The 19,877-nt window shown below is 39.4% G+C and overlaps 1 protein-coding gene across 16 annotated transcripts in view; it reads left to right on the top strand.

Annotated features, from left to right (window-relative positions):
- Positions 1 to 19,877, top strand: part of SCEL (sciellin) — a 176,249-nt gene that overhangs the window by 29,798 nt on the left and 126,574 nt on the right. For 8 of the 16 annotated variants that reach the window (XM_086710004.1, XM_086710045.1, XM_086710013.1 and 5 more), the window contains exon 1: positions 443 to 552. The exons of 1 other annotated variant lie outside the window; for it this stretch is intronic. In XM_086710004.1, the coding sequence (XP_086566130.1) occupies positions 525 to 552 (28 nt within the window). In that variant the 5' untranslated portion in view covers positions 443 to 524. Of the gene's footprint in view, positions 1 to 441; positions 553 to 19,877 lie in introns of those variants that run through there. 7 more of the 16 variants (XM_086710071.1, XM_086710052.1, XM_086709996.1 and 4 more) reach the window with 3 other exon arrangements.

The raw sequence follows: 19,877 nt of genomic DNA, 5'->3' as shown, positions 1-19,877 counted from the left end.
TCCTCCAATCCCCATTATCCCCACCCTTTGCTTCTGGTAATTGTAAATCTGATCTCTTGGAAAAATCATGATTCTTAGCATGTTCTACCATTATGCTGTACTAAACTCCATTAATGTGATGTTTATATTCTTGTTTTATGAGTGATGAGAAGTTCAGGGAAAACAACAGCTTTAATAAGGAAACCAAAAGGGAGGTGTCCTAGAATCTTTGCATAATTATGACTCCACCTAAACCCCACTTCTAATCTCCTAAATCTCACTATAAGTCTGTCGTGATTGCTATGATTTCTGGTACAACTAGCTATTACCGCACCTGTTTCAAGCTGGTAGAACCTGAAAAGGTCTTGCTTCATTTGACAAAGCAGAGAGATGCAGTTCTCACCTCATAAATCAAACAGGTATCAGGAAAAACTTCTCCACTTACAGAGCTGTCTGTGGATCAGTAGATCAGCATCACCTGGGAGCTTGTTAGAAATTCAGAATCTCAGGCCCCACCTTGAATCAGCTAACTCAGAATCTGCTTTATGACAAGATGCCCAGAGAAGCATTCAGGTGAAGAATATTTCACATCCTGTATTTCATTTAAAATTTAGCAATAGTTATTATACTGGAGTGATAGATTTGTTAAAAATTTCATGTTCCTTAACTCTGTCTTCTCTTCCATCCATCTTTGTTCTTGGCATGAAAAAGGAACACGGGCCATCACTATTTAAATTACTGTATCCTGTATTTTGTTCCTCACTTTGGTTTAAATGTTCTTGAGCTAGAAGAGTGGTAAAGCTCACCAGTTTTTATTTCAGAGAGACAGAGATTGTTCCATCTCTACCAGTTACCTAGAGTAAGTCAGTTTTCTCATCTATAAAATGGATATAATAGTAATGGTTCTTTTCCCACATAATTTTTTAGTGGCTCCCACAGCTTATAGGGTCAAATAAGAGGCTCTGTATGATCAGCCCATTTTCTTCGGAACTCTGATTAGTTAGCTGAGACTAGACTGTAAGTGAGTCAAAATATTTAGAATTTATGCAATTTGAACTCTCCCATTGATTTTATTTAGTTGTCAGTGGTGGTTTCTGTTTTCAAGATGAGGACACATTTTTATTTCCCATTGCTCAAGGCTTACTTAAATGCACCCAAATAAGACTGAATGCCCTATCTGTGCTCAGCACTATCCAGTGATGTGGACATAATACTGAGCAAGGTAGAAAAGCTGCTTCTCTCATGGGGCTTACGTTCTAGTAATAACTGTACAAATTGTAAATATGTTTACCATACCTTATTACAACATTTACTTTCCCTTTTTGTTTCAGACAAATTTGTTTTAGGGCAAGGCTTGCTGCTTTCTCTATTATTTGAGTATCACAAACACAAAACCTAAAGGTGAAAGACAAAAAAAAAATGCTGCCATTATTATCATCATCATCCCTACTATAATTATTTTAATTCTAATAACCTATAGTTTTAGAACTTAGAAATAAGTAAAAGACAGGTGTAATGCTACTTTTTTTTTTTTTATAAATTTTTTTTTTCAACGTTTATTTATTTTTGGGACAGAGAGAGACACAGCATGAACGGGGGAGGGGCAGAGAGAGAGAGGGAGACACAGAATCGGAAACAGGCTCCAGGCTCTGAGCCATCAGCCCAGAGCCCGACGCGGGGCTCGAACTCACGGACCGCGAGATCGTGACCTGGCTGAAGTCGGACGCTTAACCGACTGCGCCACCCAGGCGCCCCTAATGCTACTTTTTCAGACTCATTATAACTATATGAAAAATTTAGAGCCACCAAACAGCATTTAAGTTTTAACCCCCAGATTTTGGGGACCAAGAAGAGGCTAAGGACTAAATTTATTCTCATTCACCCTTGCAAATGAAGACCAAATGTATTCCAGAACTCAAAATACATGTATTTTGATTTTACAAAGATAATTCAAATAAGTAAAATTGGCATTTATCACTTTGCTAGTCTAACAACGACTGGCTCTTAATAAACACACACACACACACACACACACACACACACACACACGTTGCATGTATATATTTAACATTTTTTTAAATCAGGTATTACTTCACCAAATACTTTGAGTAAACTTACTAGGACACAGTGGTTGTTGGTTTTTTCCCCTCTTGGTAAGAATAATTCATAAGTTTGAAGAATGGTTTTATGTGGCCAGCTATGAGTTCAAGTTCAGACATTATCATTATCATTTCAATATCAAGCTAACTCATATGTAAAATATGATTACAAACAATCATGGGGTAGCACTTGGAAGACAAGGTTTCCTTCACCTGAAATTTTGCTCCATTTAAAGGTGGAAATGGACAGCAGATGGAGGTTAAAGACTAGGAACTCCCAGAATGGCTTACTGATGCTTGTTATTATCAACAGCAAAAATCCCCAACATATTTTCTTTATGGAAAGATGGTGATGAAGTGTGTGCACTACATTGTAACACTTCTTTTTTCTTGTACTTCTGAAAGCCATGAACTTCCTATTGGTGTCCTTTAAAAGGAAGCTGAAGTCAGAAATGGGTTGTTATTTCCTATTCATAATAACAGTGAAAAATGTGCTCCTGCCTGTAATTGGGAAAGTAATTTCCTAAAAAGAATTTAAGTAGGCCTTGAATAATGGTCAAGTGTAACCCAAACCCTTCTTGAACATGACTCACTGCTTCACTATTGTTTTCAGCCTCTGCGGGAGATGATGATTTTCTGAATTTCCAGCTATAGATTTGTTCTTGAGAAGTGGGATTGAAGTATTGTGAAAAAAGATCCAAACTGGTATATTTTGAAACTGGCTACCCTTTGAAAGACTCTGTCCCTATAAAGAAATAGAATACATTAATAAAATGAAAAGAAAAGTGTTCATCATTTTTCTTTCTTATTTTGTTTCCCTCTAGTGCCTCGGTATTTTATATGGAGACATGTCCAACTCAAAGGCATTTGTTCATTTAAAAAAACTTGGGAAGTTCACTCTTATGATCTCTTAGAACCTGGGCACTATTTCCCCTTTCAGGACCATGTGTGGACCATAGCTCTGAATCCCTTCTCCCCCTTGGATCCACGAGCACTGCTGAACACCTCTTTTCTGGATAATACTCAGATTTCAAGGGACGAAACACATGATTATGTTTGTTTCCATGTCTTCTGCCTAGACCTGGTATTTTCATAAATTTAATAATTCTGCAAATGTAATGAAGTAAAGGTTTTAGGCTTGAGTTGGAACCACTTTTAGCTAGTAGGTTAATACAATCAAATCAGCTTATGGCTTAATACAAACATTAGCTTTACTATGCTGTAACATCGCGATTTTTAAAAAGGGGGAATTGGATTAATATTTGGATTTCTGGTGTCAAGTACTCTGTTTTGAGCCAGAGACATCATCCTGGTCATATTTGTGATCATTCTTGAGCATCTGAGGCAATACGTGTCTGTCTTTCCCCTGGTCTTCAAAAAGAGAACAATAATCAAACCTTGCTACTATAGTAAGAGTTACTAGTTTGGGAGAGAATTACTACCCTGTTGATGTTCTAAATGGTGAAGAATATGGTTTTTGGTCATTCTGGGCTGGTGCTCTGGAAGTGTGATTCAGAGCCACTTAAAATTCCCTTCCGCAGGAGGCAGAGTATATGTGGTCAGATGATATTTTTAAGGCTTTTCTAGGGCTTGGTGACCTCACACTTCAGACTGGACAACTTCCCACAATGACAGGTCTATTAATCAGGAAATGTAGGTGTGACAACCAGTCAGAGATGCTTTTGCCCTCTTCTCAAAGAAGAAGGTCCTGGACAGGCCAACTGAGAAGCACTTGGATGCACTGTGAGCTTGTCCAACCCTGACATTTTGTGACCTCAAATATATGGCCAGACGCCTCAACTTCACACTCCTTCCTTGCCTATTCACCATCAGATGATAATCAGGCGACACAATAAAAGCATCGCTTGGATTTCACTCAGTTCCCTGATGTGTTTTTAAAGCTCCAGAGAAAACTGTTGAGCTGCAAGGGACATCCTGGGTATTTTGAATTAGAAAAGGGAAGGTTGAGATGAAGTAAACCTGGATGAGAAGTTTTCTTTGGCATTATTTTAAAGACAGTTGGCAGTAATCTTCAAAGGAGGGTGTGTGTTTATCTTTTTTGGCATGCCTTTTGTTTTACTCATTCTGGAGCCCCACCTTTTATTTGGGATAATATTTTATCTGATATCCCCGGCAGCTGAGCTGAGACTGCTCACAGTTCCAAATTATCTGGTCAATTTAGGGGAAAACTCCAGTAATTTGAATTTTTGGCATCAATTAGAAAAATAACGTCCAAATAATTGCTCTGCAGTTCGGAATGTTGGTTGTTATGTTGAGACAACTGTAAATCAATCTGAACACTGCAAAATTCTGGCAACTCATTTAAATGGAACTCAGTGAAGTGAGACTATAAAAATAAAATATCAATGAACATTTTACTTCACTTAAAAGTTTATTTTAGTTCTCTTACCTATTATCAGCAGCTTCACTTTTTAATGGAAGTAACAAGTAAGAAAGACAACATTTTAGGATCTTCAACTATCACTTGACTATAGACCCAAATTTTAAGATGGAAAGGTTCAAGAAGAGTTAATTCTTTTTTTTAAAGATTTTATTTTTGGGGCTCCTAGGTGGCTCAGTCACTTAAGCATCCAACTTTGGTTCAGGTCATGATCTCTCAGTTTGTGAGTTTGAGCCTCGCATTGGGCTCTGTGCTAACAGCTCAGAGCCTGGAGCCTGCTTCAGATTCTGTGTCTCCTTCTCTCTCTGTCCCTCCCCCACTCATGCTCTGTCTCTTTTTCTCTCAATAATAAATAAACATTAAAAAAATTAAGATTTTGTTTTTAAGTAATCTCTGCACCTAACATGGGGATCAAGCTCACAACCCTGAGATCAAGAGTTGCATACTCTACTGACTTAACCAGCCAGGCACCCCAAGAAGAGTTAATTCTTTTTTTTTTTTTTTTTTTTTTTGAGAGAGAGAGAGTGTGGGGAGGGGCAGTGGGAGAGGGAGAGATAGAATCTTAACAGGCTCCATGAACAACGCGGAGCCGAACTTGGGGTTTAAGCTCACAACCATGAGATCCTGACCTGAGCCCAAATCAAGAGTTGGATGCTTAACCAACCGAGCCACTCACATGCCCCAAGAAGAGTTGAATCTTAATGTGAAAATATAGTGGCCAAGTGCATGGGTTTTGGAAGTATACAACCTTGAGGCTGAAAACATGTTCCACTGGGAGAACTCTCTGAGGCAAAAATTAAGTCTTCTTCCTTAAATGCCATTCTGTCTTTCATATCTAGCAAATTACCTGATGCATAGTAAAAGCTCAAATATATTTGGTGACTACATGAGTGATAAGGGCTTTTTTTTTCTATGCATGATAATTCTTTTGAGTTAGTGTTTTTATATAAAAAGACTCCTCTGCTCTTTTCTAAGATCAGTTGGGTTCTGCAGCATGTCATATGCTTGAGAAGGCAAAACATCACTCAGCAATCTCACATTCCTTGCTTCCTATTTCCTATTATGTTGCTCATTGTTGAGCATGCTAACAAAATTGTTTCTAAACCTACTTCCTTTTTTTTAAAACCTACTTCCTCATTCCTCATTGACTGGTTAAATGAGGTCAGAAATACATCTAATATTAAATGTTTTTTAACATTTATGTTTTAAAATATTTAATAAATGAAGGAGCCCCAGCATTTGGAGTCTATAAAGGGACAAGTCATCGAAACTAAGGAAAAAGGATTGCATTTCACTGTTAAAACCTTCAGTTGATTACCATCTTCTATATTCTATGACCTGAAGCCACCAGCTAATTTTGTCAGCACTTGAGTTTTATAACCACATAAAACTTTACGAACTTTATCCTCAAGGTCTCTCCATAATGGTAGGGTAATCCCGTGGAATATCAAATATATATATCTTGAATATCTCAAATGGCTGCTTATCAACTCATTTACCTTCATGAACCTTACATGAGCAATTATTATGGGACTGGCTCTGAGCCAAGCACTGGGGCATTTAAAAGCCAACATAGATATTTTATATCCAAAAATTATATGCTATAGTTTAGGATAGTGACATAAACACAAACAAAATATGGTCTGGCACAGGTAATAATAGAATATGTACAAAATAATGGCAAATTTCACAACAGGATGGTATTCAGAGACTGATAATTGCCTAACCAATATTAATTTTCCCCTCTTTCTTTTTTTTAAAATTTTTTTTCAACGTTTTTTATTTATTTTTGGGACAGAGATAGACAGAGCATGAACGGGGGAGGGGCAGAGAGAGAGGGAGACACAGAATCGGAAGCAGGCTGCAGGCTCCGAGCCATCAGCCCAGAGCCTGACGCGGGGCTCGAACTCACGGACCGCGAGATCGTGACCTGGCTGAAGTCGGACGCTTAACCGACTGCGCCACCCAGGCGCCCCAATTTTCCCCTCTTTCTTATAAAAGCCCTCCAATTTGTACCAGGTGGCAAAATGCCCAGCAAAAGACTCAATTTTCTATCCTCCCTTGCAGGAGATGTGGCCATGGAACTAAGTTTTGGCTAATGTAATGCAAGTGGAAGTTTACGACTGGACTTTGGGGAAGTCTCCTTGGCTTGGGGACAAAAGACTAGGGCTTGCGGGCTGGATTGTGGTTGTGATGGCTGGAGCTCCAGGAGTAATATTGGAGGATAATGTGACCTCAATGATGAAAACAATATATAAAGGATGATAAGAAAGGCAGAGAGAAGGAGTCTAATCACTGATGACACAGCAGAACCCTGGACTGCCTCTCCTTCAATTTTGGGGTAGAAATACATTTCTGTCTTGTTTAAGCAGCTGCTATTTTCACTGTGTTACCAGAATCTAAATGCAATTCCAGATGATATGGAATGTGCAGGTTGTTTTGCTTTGTTTTGTTTTGTTTTAAGACAAAGGTGTTGGGGAAGGTAACAGAGAGAAAGTAATGCCTTGGCAGATTATGTTAAAGGATGAATATGAGTTGCCCAGGTGATAGGATATGAGGATTCCAGTAGAAGAATATCCATTGTCACTACTTACTTCATTAGATACTGTTTTCCTTAATGTTCGTGTTGTTTGGTTTGAAAATGATTTCAAACTTACAAAAAATTTGCAAGCATAAGAATAATATAAAGAGTACCTCTATACCCTTTACTCAGATTTCTATGGTGAACATTTTTTTGTTTTATTTGCTTATATTTGCTGCCTCTCTGTTTATGTATCTTATATTATATTGCCAATATTCAATTGTATACATCATGACCCTTTAACCCATTACCACTTTTCTCCTAAGTATTTTATTGTATGTTTCCTAAGAGTATTCTCTCTCATAATCATAGTTCACTCATCAACTTTAGTAAATTTAACATTGATGCAATAATTTCATCCAAGCGATTGTCCTTATTCAATTGCCCCAATAATGCTCTTTATAGCATTTCCCTGTCCAATTTAGAATCCAGTCCAGGGTCGGATATTGTATTTAGTTGTTTTGTGTCTTTAACCTGAAATGTAGTAAAACAAATTGCCTTGCATTTTTAAAAATTGTTTTAATTTTATTTATTTGTTTTGAGACAGACAGAGAGAGCAAGTGGGGGAGGGGCAAAGAGCGAGGGAGACAGAGAGAATCCCAGCAGGCCCTGCACTGTCATTGCAGAGCAGGATGTGGGGCTCAAACTTAAGAACCATGAGATCATGACCCGAGGTGAAACCAAGAATTGGATGCTCAACCGACTGAGCCATCCAGGTGCCCCATCTTGCATTCTTAATCAGGCACATTTCCACAGCTGTTTCTTGTGTTTTATGCCAATAATATATGCTTTATTTATTTTTGAGAGAGCACAGGTGGGCGAAGGGTACAAAGAGAGGAACAGAGGATCTGAAGTATTTTCTCTGCTGACAGCAGCGGGCCTGATGCGGGGCTTGAACTCACAAACCACGAGATCATGACCTCAGCTGAAGTTGGTTGCTCAACTGACTGAGCCACCCAGGTGCCCCTATGCTAACAATATTCTTAAAGACTATAATCTTCCCCTCTTTTTAATAGGATATTCGTCATTGGTTTGATGTTTCCTCATGATTAGAGTCCGGTTATACATTCTCAAACACATGCTTCATAGGTGACGTGTGTCTTTCTCAAGGTATATCATCTGGAGACACACAGTGACCATCTGTTCCTCACTGGTGACATTAATATTAATTGCCCAGTGAACATGTTGCCTAGCTTCTGCCCTGTATAATTACTTTATTTTTTCACTTGAAACTAATTGGTGGTTTGTGATAAGGCACTTTAAGTCCATTCAAATCTTCTTGTTTTCAGCCACATTTCTCTCTGGATTTAGCTGGCATCCATTGATGATTCTTGCCTGATCTAGTCTTTACTATAATGCTGCAAATGATTCAACTCCAGCATCCCCTCTGTATTAACCAGCCAGCCCTCAGCATTCTGCCTTAAAAGCATGAGACCTCCTTTCTAATTTATTTATCTTTTCAAAAAATTATTTATTTATTTATTTATTTATTTATTTATTTATTTATTTAATTGTCAAGTTAGCTAACATACAGTGTATATAGAGTGTGTTCTTGGCTTTGGGAGTAGATTCCTATGATTCATCACTTACATAAAACACCCAGTGCTCATCCCCTCAAGTGTCCTCCTCAATGCCCATCACCCATTTTCCCCTGCCCCCTTCCACCCTCACCCCCTTCCACTCTCAGTTTGTTCTCTATATTTAAAAGTTTCTTATGGTTTGCCTCCCTCTCTGTTTGTAACTCTTTTTTTTCTTCCCTTCCTTTGAGGTCTTCTATTAAGTTTCTCAACTTCCACATATGAGTGAAAATATGATACCTGTCTTTCTCTGACTGGCTTATTCCACTTAGCATAATACCCTTCGGTCCCATCCACGTTACTGCAAATGACAAGATTTCATTCTTTTTCGTTGCCAAGTAGAATTCCATTGTATGTATGTACCATATCTTCTTTATCCATACATCAGTTGATGGACATTTGGGCTCTTTCCATAATTTGGCTTTTGTTGATGATGCTGCTATAAACTTTGGGAGGTGCATGTGCCTCTGTGAATCAGCACTCCTGTATCCTTTGGATAAATTCCTAGTAGTGCTATTTCTGGATCATAGGGTAATTCTATTTTTAATTTTTTGAAGAACCTCCACACTGTTTTCCAGAGTTGCTGCACTGATTTGCATTCCCACCAACAATGCAAGAGAGTTCCCCTTTATCCACATCCTTGCCAACATCTGTGGTTTTCTGGGTTTTAATTTTAGCCACTCTGACCAGTGTGTGGTGGTATCTCAATGTAGCATGAAATGCTATGTAGTATGAAATGCTACGAAATGCAATGTAGGATGAAAGACCTAAATGTGAGACAGGAAACCATCAAAATCCTAGAAGAGAAAACAGGCAACTATCTCTTTGACCTCAGCCGCAGCAAATTCTTGCTTGACATGTCTCCAAAGGCAAGGGAAATAAAAGCAAAAATGAACTATTAGGACTTAATCAAGATAAAAAGCTTCTGCACAGCAAAAGAAACAATCAACAAAACTAAAAGGCAACCAACAGAATGGGAGAAAGTATTTGCAAATGACATATTGGATAAAGGGTTAGTATCCAAAATCTATAAAGAACTTCCCAAACTCAACACCCAAAAAACAAATAGTCCAGTGAAGAAGTGGGCAGAAGACATGAATAGACATTTTTCCAAAAGAGACATACAAATGGCTCACAGACACATGAAAAGATGCTCAACATTGCTCATCATCAGAGAAATACAAAACAAAACTACATGGAGATACCATATCTTTTTTTATTCAGTAACATACTCATTAGCTCATATTTTTCAATGGTTTATGATTCATTACTGTAATTAATAGTTTGGTGTTTATATTATCCCCAGTTTGACTTGGCAATCGAAGGCCCTTTTCCAGTTGGTTCCGTGTCCTGGTTGCAAGCCCCCATTCCTTTTTTTTTAAGCTCTTCTTCATTTTCTGACATAACAATATATTCCTGACTAATCTTGTACTATAGAGAATCTAGTGGGTGATTAGTGAATAGCACATTATATCTTTGAACCCTCAGCCTAACTCATAGCAAGTGTTTATGCAGATACGTTTGATATAAATTTTAAAGCATTTAGCTCAGCATAGCTCCATGAAGTACAGCCTTGTTTCCTTTAGTTGGAATGGTATTAAAGGCCAAATTTTGGGATTAGGTATGTTTATGGTTACTGAGGTGTCTTTGCTTCTTGGCCCTTTAAGTATGCAAAGTTAGGAGGTATGCATGTATATGTACACATATACACATGTAAACATATAGATACATATGCACACACATGTGTACAAACACATGCATATACACATTCTGATATATTTTCGAAATTAAGAGTCCACATCAATACTTCCAATTCCAGTCCATTCCCGTGAGGTTCTATCTTGCCATTCACTGTTGTATATTTCTGTGTCCCTTCTTCGTTAGTGAGAACTCTGGCTCTCAACAACACATTTACTCATTGCTTAATCCTATAAAATATCTCAGTTGTTTCAGAATCACTTCACTCATTCCACTACAATAAGTAAATCTACTAAAAAGGACTTTAGAACTTGTTTGCAAATTCTCTATCCCCACTTTCCACCCCATAAATATTATTTTAATGGAAGAACAAATTTTAAAGTCACTGAGAGACTTTCATCTACTATTGACACAAGACTGTCGATTGAATGTGGAAATAGTGTTGGCTCTAAAGTTCAGTGGTTCCTGTACTTGGCACATTCATACTGTTAAGTGTAAATCCTAAATGACTAGGATATGTGTGTGTGCGTGCCCTGCACACGCTAATGATTGGTAAAGCACCAAGAGTATTTCTTTTAAAATTGCTTGTGTTTGCTTTACCCTTTTCTCTTTTACACCACTCCCTACAGAAAAATAGCAAGTTTCACCTTAAATTCATACTGCTAGATGAAAGAATTCTGTTTGAAAAAGACTACATATTATGTGTCACTTGGAAGAGGCAAATCTATAGAGACAGCAAAAAGATTCGTGGTTGCCAGGGACTTGGTGGAGAGAGGGAGAGGGAATACGTGGAGTACAGGGGATTTTTAGGGTAGTGAAACTGTTCTTTCTGAAGTTTAATGGTAGAGATATGATTTTATGCTCTTGTCAAAATCCATAGAATGGTACAACACAAAGAATGTACCCTAACATTCACTATGCACTTTAACAATAAAGTTAATAATAATCTGTCAATGTTGGCTCATTACAGAGCAAAATGTGTATACACTGTCTGGAGCTTTCAAAGGACACCCATGTGTCATTGCTCTATGTTGTTAATGGCACCTATCCAAGGAACAGACAGACCATTGGCAAACTGGCTTATAGGGAGACTAGTTCAGGTGTAGAGGAATCTTCCCTGGGAGTGTAACAAAATGTTAATCAAAAGAAAAAAATATTGGCTCATCAATTGTAAAAAATGTACCATGCTCATGAGAGAGGTTAATAATAGAGGAAACTAGAAGGATGGGATGGTCAAGGGGATATATGGGGTCTCTGTACTTCTACCCAATTTTTTCATAAACCTAAACCCTCTCTAGTAAATAGTCTTTCAATTAAAAAAAATAACAAATTTCAAATGTAGAAAACCTCAACTAAAGAAACAGAGAGCTTTTATTTATTTTTTATTTTTTAATATAATTTATTATCAAATTGGTTTCCATACAACACCCAGTGCTCATCCCAACAAGTGCCCTCCTCCCTGCCCATCACCCATTTTCCCCTCTCCCCCACCTCCCATCTACCCTTAGTTTGTTCTCAGCCCTTAAGAGTTTCTTCTGGTTTGCCTCCCTCCCACAGAGAGCTTTTAAAACAAACCCAGCATAGTCATTAATTAATGCATCATCTAAGAAGCTGAACTAAATATTGCCAAAGGCTTTTTGTTATTGTTGTTTTTATCAATTTTTTTCTGTTTTAATAAACAGAAGTTATAATACATTTGGAAATTTTTAAAAGTAGAAATAATTATATATTTTTTGACTTTCAATGATCTTTAAACCATCTTTAAAATAAACTCTCATAACTCTACTAAGGCAAATCCTATTGGAATTATCCAGTTCCCTTCTGCACTGTGCAATTACAATGCTATGAAGACTTTCTGGGCTGTTCTCAGTGGTCAGCCCACTGAATCTGAGTTCAGATTAGCAGACTCCTGAATTGTGCTTTCACGGTGGTGACTGCTCTTTCTTGAGCTTCCTGGTTCTCTAACTGTGGAGAAGCAGCCATGTTCCTGGGCCTGACTTCTGGGGAGACACACAGTTTTATTTTCTTTCTGCAGCCATGGGAGACACTGCTCAGGGAGCATTGACAGATGGGTTATGTTTTGTATCAGGGCCCATAGTAGTCGGGCAAAGGATTCTCTTTCTCTGCATCTTCAGGACAGTGACCTTGATCACCTACATTAAGTATAAGTCCATTTGCTCTAAGATCCTCAGCAAAATTTTTGTGCCAGTTACTTTATACTTGGAAAATGGCTTCCTCATTCTGAGCACAGCTATGCAGCTATGCCCCAGGACTGTGTATCCTTGTTGCTTAACTGCCTTGATGTTCTGCTCTGTTAGTTTATCTTGGCTTTGAATGGAAGAGAGAGTAGCAGTCTAAAGCGGGTTGGCTTTGATGAAAAGTGTGGTTTTCAGATCGGTTCCAATGTCTCTCCCAGTCTTATGATTCATGTCATCTCTCTGGTACCCATTTTTGGTAACAGCAGCATAACCTTTTCATGCCAGCCATCTGATAGATTTCATGAATATAAAGGAATATTATTTAGCTATCAATAATACAAGTGTGTTGGTTATTGTCAATATAATAAATGACAAATGTGATAATCACCAGAAAGAAGCAAAATGCAGAGTTGATACATACATTGGTGACAATAGTATGAAATTTAATTTTATTATCATGAGGTCAGAAGAAAATTTGGTGAGAGCGTTTGGAATCTAATAATGTTTATCAGTTTTCTTTTCCTTGTGTAATGATGCCAGAGTAGCTACACAGAATTCATTTTGCAGAATGTGTTAGTGTGTTTCAGGCTTTGCTGTACTCTCTTGTAAACCTGAAAATATGGAGGAGGGGTGACTGTTAGAAATTCTGACTTGGAGTGCCTGGGTGGCTCAGTCAGTTAAGTGTCCGACTCTTGATTTTGGCTCAGGTCATGATCTCGCGGTTCATGAGTTCAAGCTTCATGTCAGGCTCTGTGCCGACAGTGTGGAGCCTGCTTGGGATACTCTGTCTCTGTCTCTGTCTCTGTCTCTCTCTCTCTGTCCATCCCCTGCTCTCTCTCTCTCTCTCTCAAAAATAAATAAAACTTAAAAAAAATTTAAAAATAAAAAAGAAATTCTGGCTTGGAGACTGTATTGGTTAGCTAGGGCTGCCATAACAAAGTGACATGGATTGGGTGGCTTAATACATACAACTCTGTCATATATCAAAGTTAAATATTTGCGTGAATTTCCTTCTGTGGTTTTTGTCCAATTAATCAGCTAATCAATGTATCTATCCCTATAGACCACCACGTTGATTACTACAGCTTTATAACAAGTTTTTATAGCTGGTGAGACAAGTTTTGCATCCTACCACTGCCTTCTTATTCAGAAAGTTCTTGGGTGTTCTCTCTTGTCTATGTAAACTTTAGAATCAATTTATGCATTTCCATGAAGAGCTCTATTGATGCTTTATTTGAAACCTCATTAGGTCTGTGGATTATTTTGGGAAAAATTACTGTCTTTATAATATGAAATCTTCTTATCTAAGAACACAAGATCTGTTTGCATTTTATTCAGATATTATTTAATGACTTTCTAGAAATCTTCATAATTTTCTGCATATCATAATTTTCTTGTATATTGCAATTTAGTAAGCATAGCTAAGGAGGTGTTTCTTCTATTTTAATCTATATATTTTTGTGAGATATCTCTTTTTAAGTTCTTATAGCTATTAAAGCTAAATATTGAAATAAAATGATTTTAGAACCAGATGTTTGAATTATATGCTAATTGAAAAGAATTAATTACAAACTAATATTTTTATTCAGAAAAAATGTACTTATCAACTAAAATAATTAAAATATTATTTATGTTATTTCTTTTTTATTTCTATTATGTATATTATGCTTTATAAGGAATATGTGTCAGTCAAATTTCTGCTAAGGAAATAGAAAGACCTAGAGGATGAAGGTTAAACAAAGCTGCTGATGGCTTTCACGAAATCAGGATTTGCAGGAGTTGTAGGTGACTCAGCTACCTGTTCACCACTGAAATGAAATAATTCACAGGAAGAATACCAGATGCTTCTGGAAACATCTTACTTACTGTTTGCCAAAGAACATGACATGGGTACCAGTGGCAAGGAACAATATTATGGTTTCTGCATCTCTCCCACTGTCCAAAGCTTGTGTGAGTCTTCTCATAGGCAGAATGTAACACAAAACCCATTGGCAGGGATTCTGAGAAATGTAGGTCCTACTCTTCTAGCCTTTGTGAATAAGATATCTTTCAAGGTGGATAGAGCTGGGTTACCTGTGCATGATCTGCACAACACAAAATATACAAAAGTGCAAATAAGAAGTCAATGTACTAGATAATGGTAGGCGATCAAAATGCTTTTATGCTAGTAAGGATATGTAATCCATTGTTTTTTAGATAGTACTTCCCTAGTGCCCAGTGACTCTAGGGACTCTCTCACTTATCCCGTTACTGTCTCTCTAATTCACAACCCTCCTCTGTGTCATCTTGCTTTTTGATTACTTTCTCCTTCACCATGCAACAGATTTTTAAGACACATCAATTTCTTTCTCCTCTGTCTTGTGCAGAACCTATGGTGTGTCGTCATTCTTTGGCTCTGAGTAGTTTCCTCCCGAAGACCCACCTGGGTAATACAGGCCTTAGAAGGTACAGTTGAGTGGGCAATTCTCAAATGCTCGAATAGGGGCCGGGGAGAGAAGTCTATAAACTGCCATTCATGAATCAATTTTGCTCCAGCACACAAAAACAGAAATGATCACAGACAGTACAGGTCTCTGTCCCTGAGGTAACTCTGGTCTAGTCCCAAAGGGTCTTGATAACATCCCACAGACATTTTGTATGACTTCTTTCTCCCAGCAACCCCTTGTCTTTCAGTTTTTGTCTTTCTGGCCTCCAGGAACTGGCCGATTATTTCATCTACCCCTACCGTGGATAAGTCAGAGAGTCTTCCTTAGTGCAAAAAACAAAATAACAACAACAAATCGCCTTCATTGCCCCACCCACTCAATGCTGGCACTCCTGAGGGTCATGCCTAGTTCACAAGTGATTCATTCACAGGGCCACCACAATTGACTCCCACTGAGAATCAACATGAGACTCAGCTCTCACCCAGTCTGACAGCTCAGCGCACCTCTGCAGTCTCCGGGATTCTCTCACTCACTGTAAGACTCCTCCCCTCCAGTAGAGAGGTAGTTTTATCCCTTGTAGGCCAGCAGAGTAACAGCACTTTTGTCACCCAATATTGCATTCTGTCCAAAGTAAGCAGAATCATACATCAAAAATAGAAAGATAGTGATGTCAGATTGGGTCTAGCAGGAATCCTTGAGATAAAAATGTGGGGGCTGGAACCAAATTCCTCTCAAGCCTTTGACTTTTCCCATGACTGATATGGCCTGTGGAAACAAGGTTATGGTTAGAAGTCATTAATACCTCTCTGCACACACAGTGGCTGTTAGGATTGAAAAATAACCCCATGGAAAAAGAACCCCATTGAAAAAGAACCCCATGCCTGTTCTCCGTCTGAGGCCTATTGTTTCCTGAGATATAAGGAGTACCAGAGTCCTCCTTCCTGGATTGTCAGGAGCTGTTTCACCAGTGCTCATGGAGGGAAGGAGGGCAGAAAAGAGAGAAGTAGAAATGGTATTTATGCAAAATGTCCTGTATGAGTTCCACTCTTTTCTTGCTTCATTACAAGTAATATTAGCCAAGCTGTTTTGTTTTGTAATGATCTTTTTAATGTTTTTTTAATTTCTTTTATTTTTGAGAGAGAGAGAGAGAGAGAGCACGAGCAGAGGAGGGGCTGAGAGAGAAGGAGCAGAGGATCTGAAGCAGGCTCTGTGCTCACAGCAGATAGTCCAACACGGGGCTCGAACTCACGAACTGAGAGGTCATGGCCTGAGCGTAAGTGCTCAGTTGAGCCACCCAAGTGCCCCTGATTTTGTTTTAATATGTTAAGGATACCAGTAACAGAAGAAGGCTGCAGGCATTTTAAGATAAATGTGGATTTTTAGATAAAAACACTGTAATATTGACTTCCTCTAAAGAAGCTGTAGATAATCTTATGCCCCTGGCCAAGGAACTTGCTCTTAATGCCACACATGAGGAAGTCACAGCTGCCAAATTCCTCTGCACAATCCCTAAAGAATGTCTTTGCTTTTAAGAGTGTATTTGTTTAGGCCTTGTCAGATGGGGCTGTGAAGGGTGGGTCAGCCCACAGGCTGGGCTACATACCTTCCCTGGGACACCCAAGAAGCTACCCAGCCACTCACAGGGCACTGGGAACTTCAAGTGCCACATTAGAATTTTTGTGTGTGGTTAGGCATTTGCCCAGAGGTATCTGAAGTGCTTCATGAGGGCTTCTTGACGGTAATTTTTTGTTGTTATTTTTTAATAACTTTATTTACCTTCAGTTATGTCTCGCTGATCGAACTTTTACCATTTCTTGATTTGCCACTGCTATCAAGGCAAATCACAGTTATGTGAGTTATGTTGGCTTTCTTTCCTTCTAATCTTTGCAGGCAATTCAGGAAGCCCCTGAAGGAGCCCCACACTGTTTCACTGCTGTGGACTCTGCTGAGTGAATGAAAGAGAGAGGAAGGTGTTTAATGCTGCTATTTTTTTTAATGTTTATTTATTTTTGAGAGACAGAGACAGAGCACGAGGGGGGGAGGGGCAGAAAGAGAGGGAGACACAGAATCTGAAGCAGGCTCCAGGCTCTGAGCTGCTGGCACAGAGCCCGATGTGGGGCTCAAACTGACGAACTCTGAGATTATGACCTGAGCCGAAGTAGGACACCCAACCGACCGAGCCACCCAGGTGCCCCTAATGCTCCTATTTTATGATGTGACCCATTGCTTTGCTATCCCAGTCTCGTCTTACTAGGCGCTGCCTTAACCAATGCGACTCCAGGTTTTTTTCCTTACTGTTGGAGAAATAAGGATCTGGGTGAAAGAGTAAAGGACCATAGACCTTATCAAGTAGCTTCATTAGAAGCCCGCTAGGAATTATTCTTGCTGCAAGACAGAAGTTTGCTCCCATTTAATTTTTTCATTTAATTTTAACAGAGGCAAAATAGGGCTTGGTTGGGAAAGGAGAGGCAGAGAGGAAATATATGCTTACAGGTTTCAGTAATATGGGGACAGTGCCGTTTATATAAGCTTTTTTTCTAGAGTCTGAGATTAAAGTAAAAGTGTGCAGACAACCTTACTTCTTAAGTAAAGGACAAGAAACAGTGGCTTACACTTATGCATAGGATACATGAAGAATAGTATCTGATTCTGGGGCGCCTGGGTGGCGCAGTCAGTTAAGCGTCCGACTTCAGCCAGGTCACGATCTCGCAGTCCGTGAGTTCGAGCCCCGTGTCAGGCTCTGGGCTGATGGCTCGGAGCCTGGAGCCTGTTTCCGATTCTGTGTCTCCCTCTCTCTCTGCCCCTCCCCCGTTCATGCTCTGTCTCTCTCTGTCCCAAAAATAAATAAAAACGTTGAAAAAAAAATTAAAAAAAAAAAAAAGAATAGTATCTGATTCTGTAACATGAACACATCAACTTAGAAAACTTCTTTTTTTCCAGCTCATAGCTTACCATTTAGCCTGTGATGACTTTTTGTTTTAATAGTGGAAGGTTGAGGTATGACACAACAAACCTTCATAAGGAAATACATTTATCCAGAAAAGAAGTGGGAACTGAATGTGTCCTCCTCGCTGCCTACATTTTCTACACCTACTTGTTTTACAGGACTTATGGAGAAACAAAGCAGGTGAAGTGGGCAGATGCTTATGCAGTGCAGAGTGAAGGGTGCTGGGAAGGCCCAACTTTTTAAGAGTCACACACTTCAGCTGTGAAACGGGAGTGAATTCCAGTCCAGTTTTTTGTGGGGGCCTTCCCTGGACTCCCAGAGGCTGTGGACTCTGGAGCTGCTCCAGAAGTCTAACAGAGGGAGGGAGCCTGAGGTTGACTTTCCTCACGTGGGCCTCCTCGGGTTGGTGTTGTGCAAGCAAAGATCAAACACTTAACATTTCCCAGCCTTTCTAGACGGGGTTGGCCATGGGTGTGTGAAGTCAGGGTCCACTCCCTGTTTCTGTGTTGCAGAACTATAGTTAGACTGGATAGGCAAGTCAGGTTATAGGAGTGCTTCTGAGGGGAGAAAATCCTAACCATGGCAGCTTAGATCACATGTGACGGTGGGAAATCTAGCGTCGGCTTCCAAGCACAGGAAACATGCGCACTGGCATGAAAAGACTTCTCCCCGGAGGACAGGGAATAGTGTGCAGTGGAAAGTAGAAGGTAGGGCCTGTTGCAGCAGCAGCAGCAGCAGCAGGAAGAATGGAAGCAAGTAGCAGGAGGTTAAAAGTCCTGGCTCTTCTCTGTGCCACCTGCCTGCTGTGAAACCCTAGGCATATTGCTTAACCTCTCTGAATCTCAGTTTCTTCATCTATGAAATGAAGATTATAATAGTACTTTAGAAAGACGTTGCGATCCGACTTCAGCCAGGTCACGATCTCGCGGTCCGTGAGTTCGAGCCCCGCGTCGGGCTCTGGGCTGATGGCTCAGAGCCTGGAGCCTGTTTCCGATTCTGTGTCTCCCTCTCTCTCTGCCCCTCCCCCGTTCATGCTCTGTCTCTCTCTGTCCCAAAAATAAAAATAAAAAACGTTGAAAAAAAAAGAAAGACGTTGTGAGGATGACGTCAGATAAGGTTTAAGTGCTTTGAAGCTTATCTGAGAGAGTAGGTGGTCAAGGAATGTTCCATAATTTTGAACAGACTTTGGTCTTGCTTCTCTACACAAATGAAATTGTTGGCAGTTTGGCAAAGTCACCTGACCATTCAGAACCTCAGTATTCTTTTCTAGAAAATGAGGTTTACAGTAGATGTTTATGATCTTTTTTTTTTCTCATTTAGTGTTCCCCCTCCACAGAGAGGAGGAAAAGGAAGAGGCATAGTTTTTTCAGTAGGATTCAGTTAGCATCGGTCAGAGGTTGGCTCAGTACTGCCAGTTCCTGTTCCTGCAGAACATTCTGTCCATGCTCATTCCTTGACCATATTGTCTATGGCTGCCTCCTGCTGCAACAGCAGAGTTGAGTTTTGGGATATGGCCCACAAATCCTAAAATAAAGTATTTATCATCCTACCCTTTAAGAAAAAGATTGCTGACCTCTGGCCATAGAACAAGGAACAAAAAGAAGGATTGATTCTGAGTTGCATCAATTATGTTAATAGTGAAAGGTGTTAGGGGCACCTGGGTGGCTCAGCTGGTTAAGCATCCAACTCTTGATTTCAGCTCCGGTCATGATCTCTCATGATCTCACCCTTCATGAAATAGAGCCCTGCGTGCTGTGCACTGACAGTGCAGAGCCTGCTTGTGATTCTCTCTCCCCTTCTCTCTCTGCCTCCCCCCACCCCCACTTGTGCGCGTGCGCGTTCTCTCTCTCTAAATAAGTAAATAAATAAACAAACTTTTAAAAAAATAATGAAAACTGCTATAACATTTGTATTATGCTTGATGCTTTCACAACAACCTTTGTCTCTATCTGTACCAGAGCCAAGGGGTGT

Source organism: Puma concolor, chromosome A1 (genome assembly GCF_028749965.1).
Source record: "Puma concolor isolate L17-30 chromosome A1, mPumCon1.1.hap2, whole genome shotgun sequence".
Lineage (NCBI taxonomy): Eukaryota > Metazoa > Chordata > Mammalia > Carnivora > Felidae > Puma > Puma concolor.
Note: the sequence above shows the minus strand (reverse complement) of the source record. Positions and strands in the feature narration are given on the sequence as shown.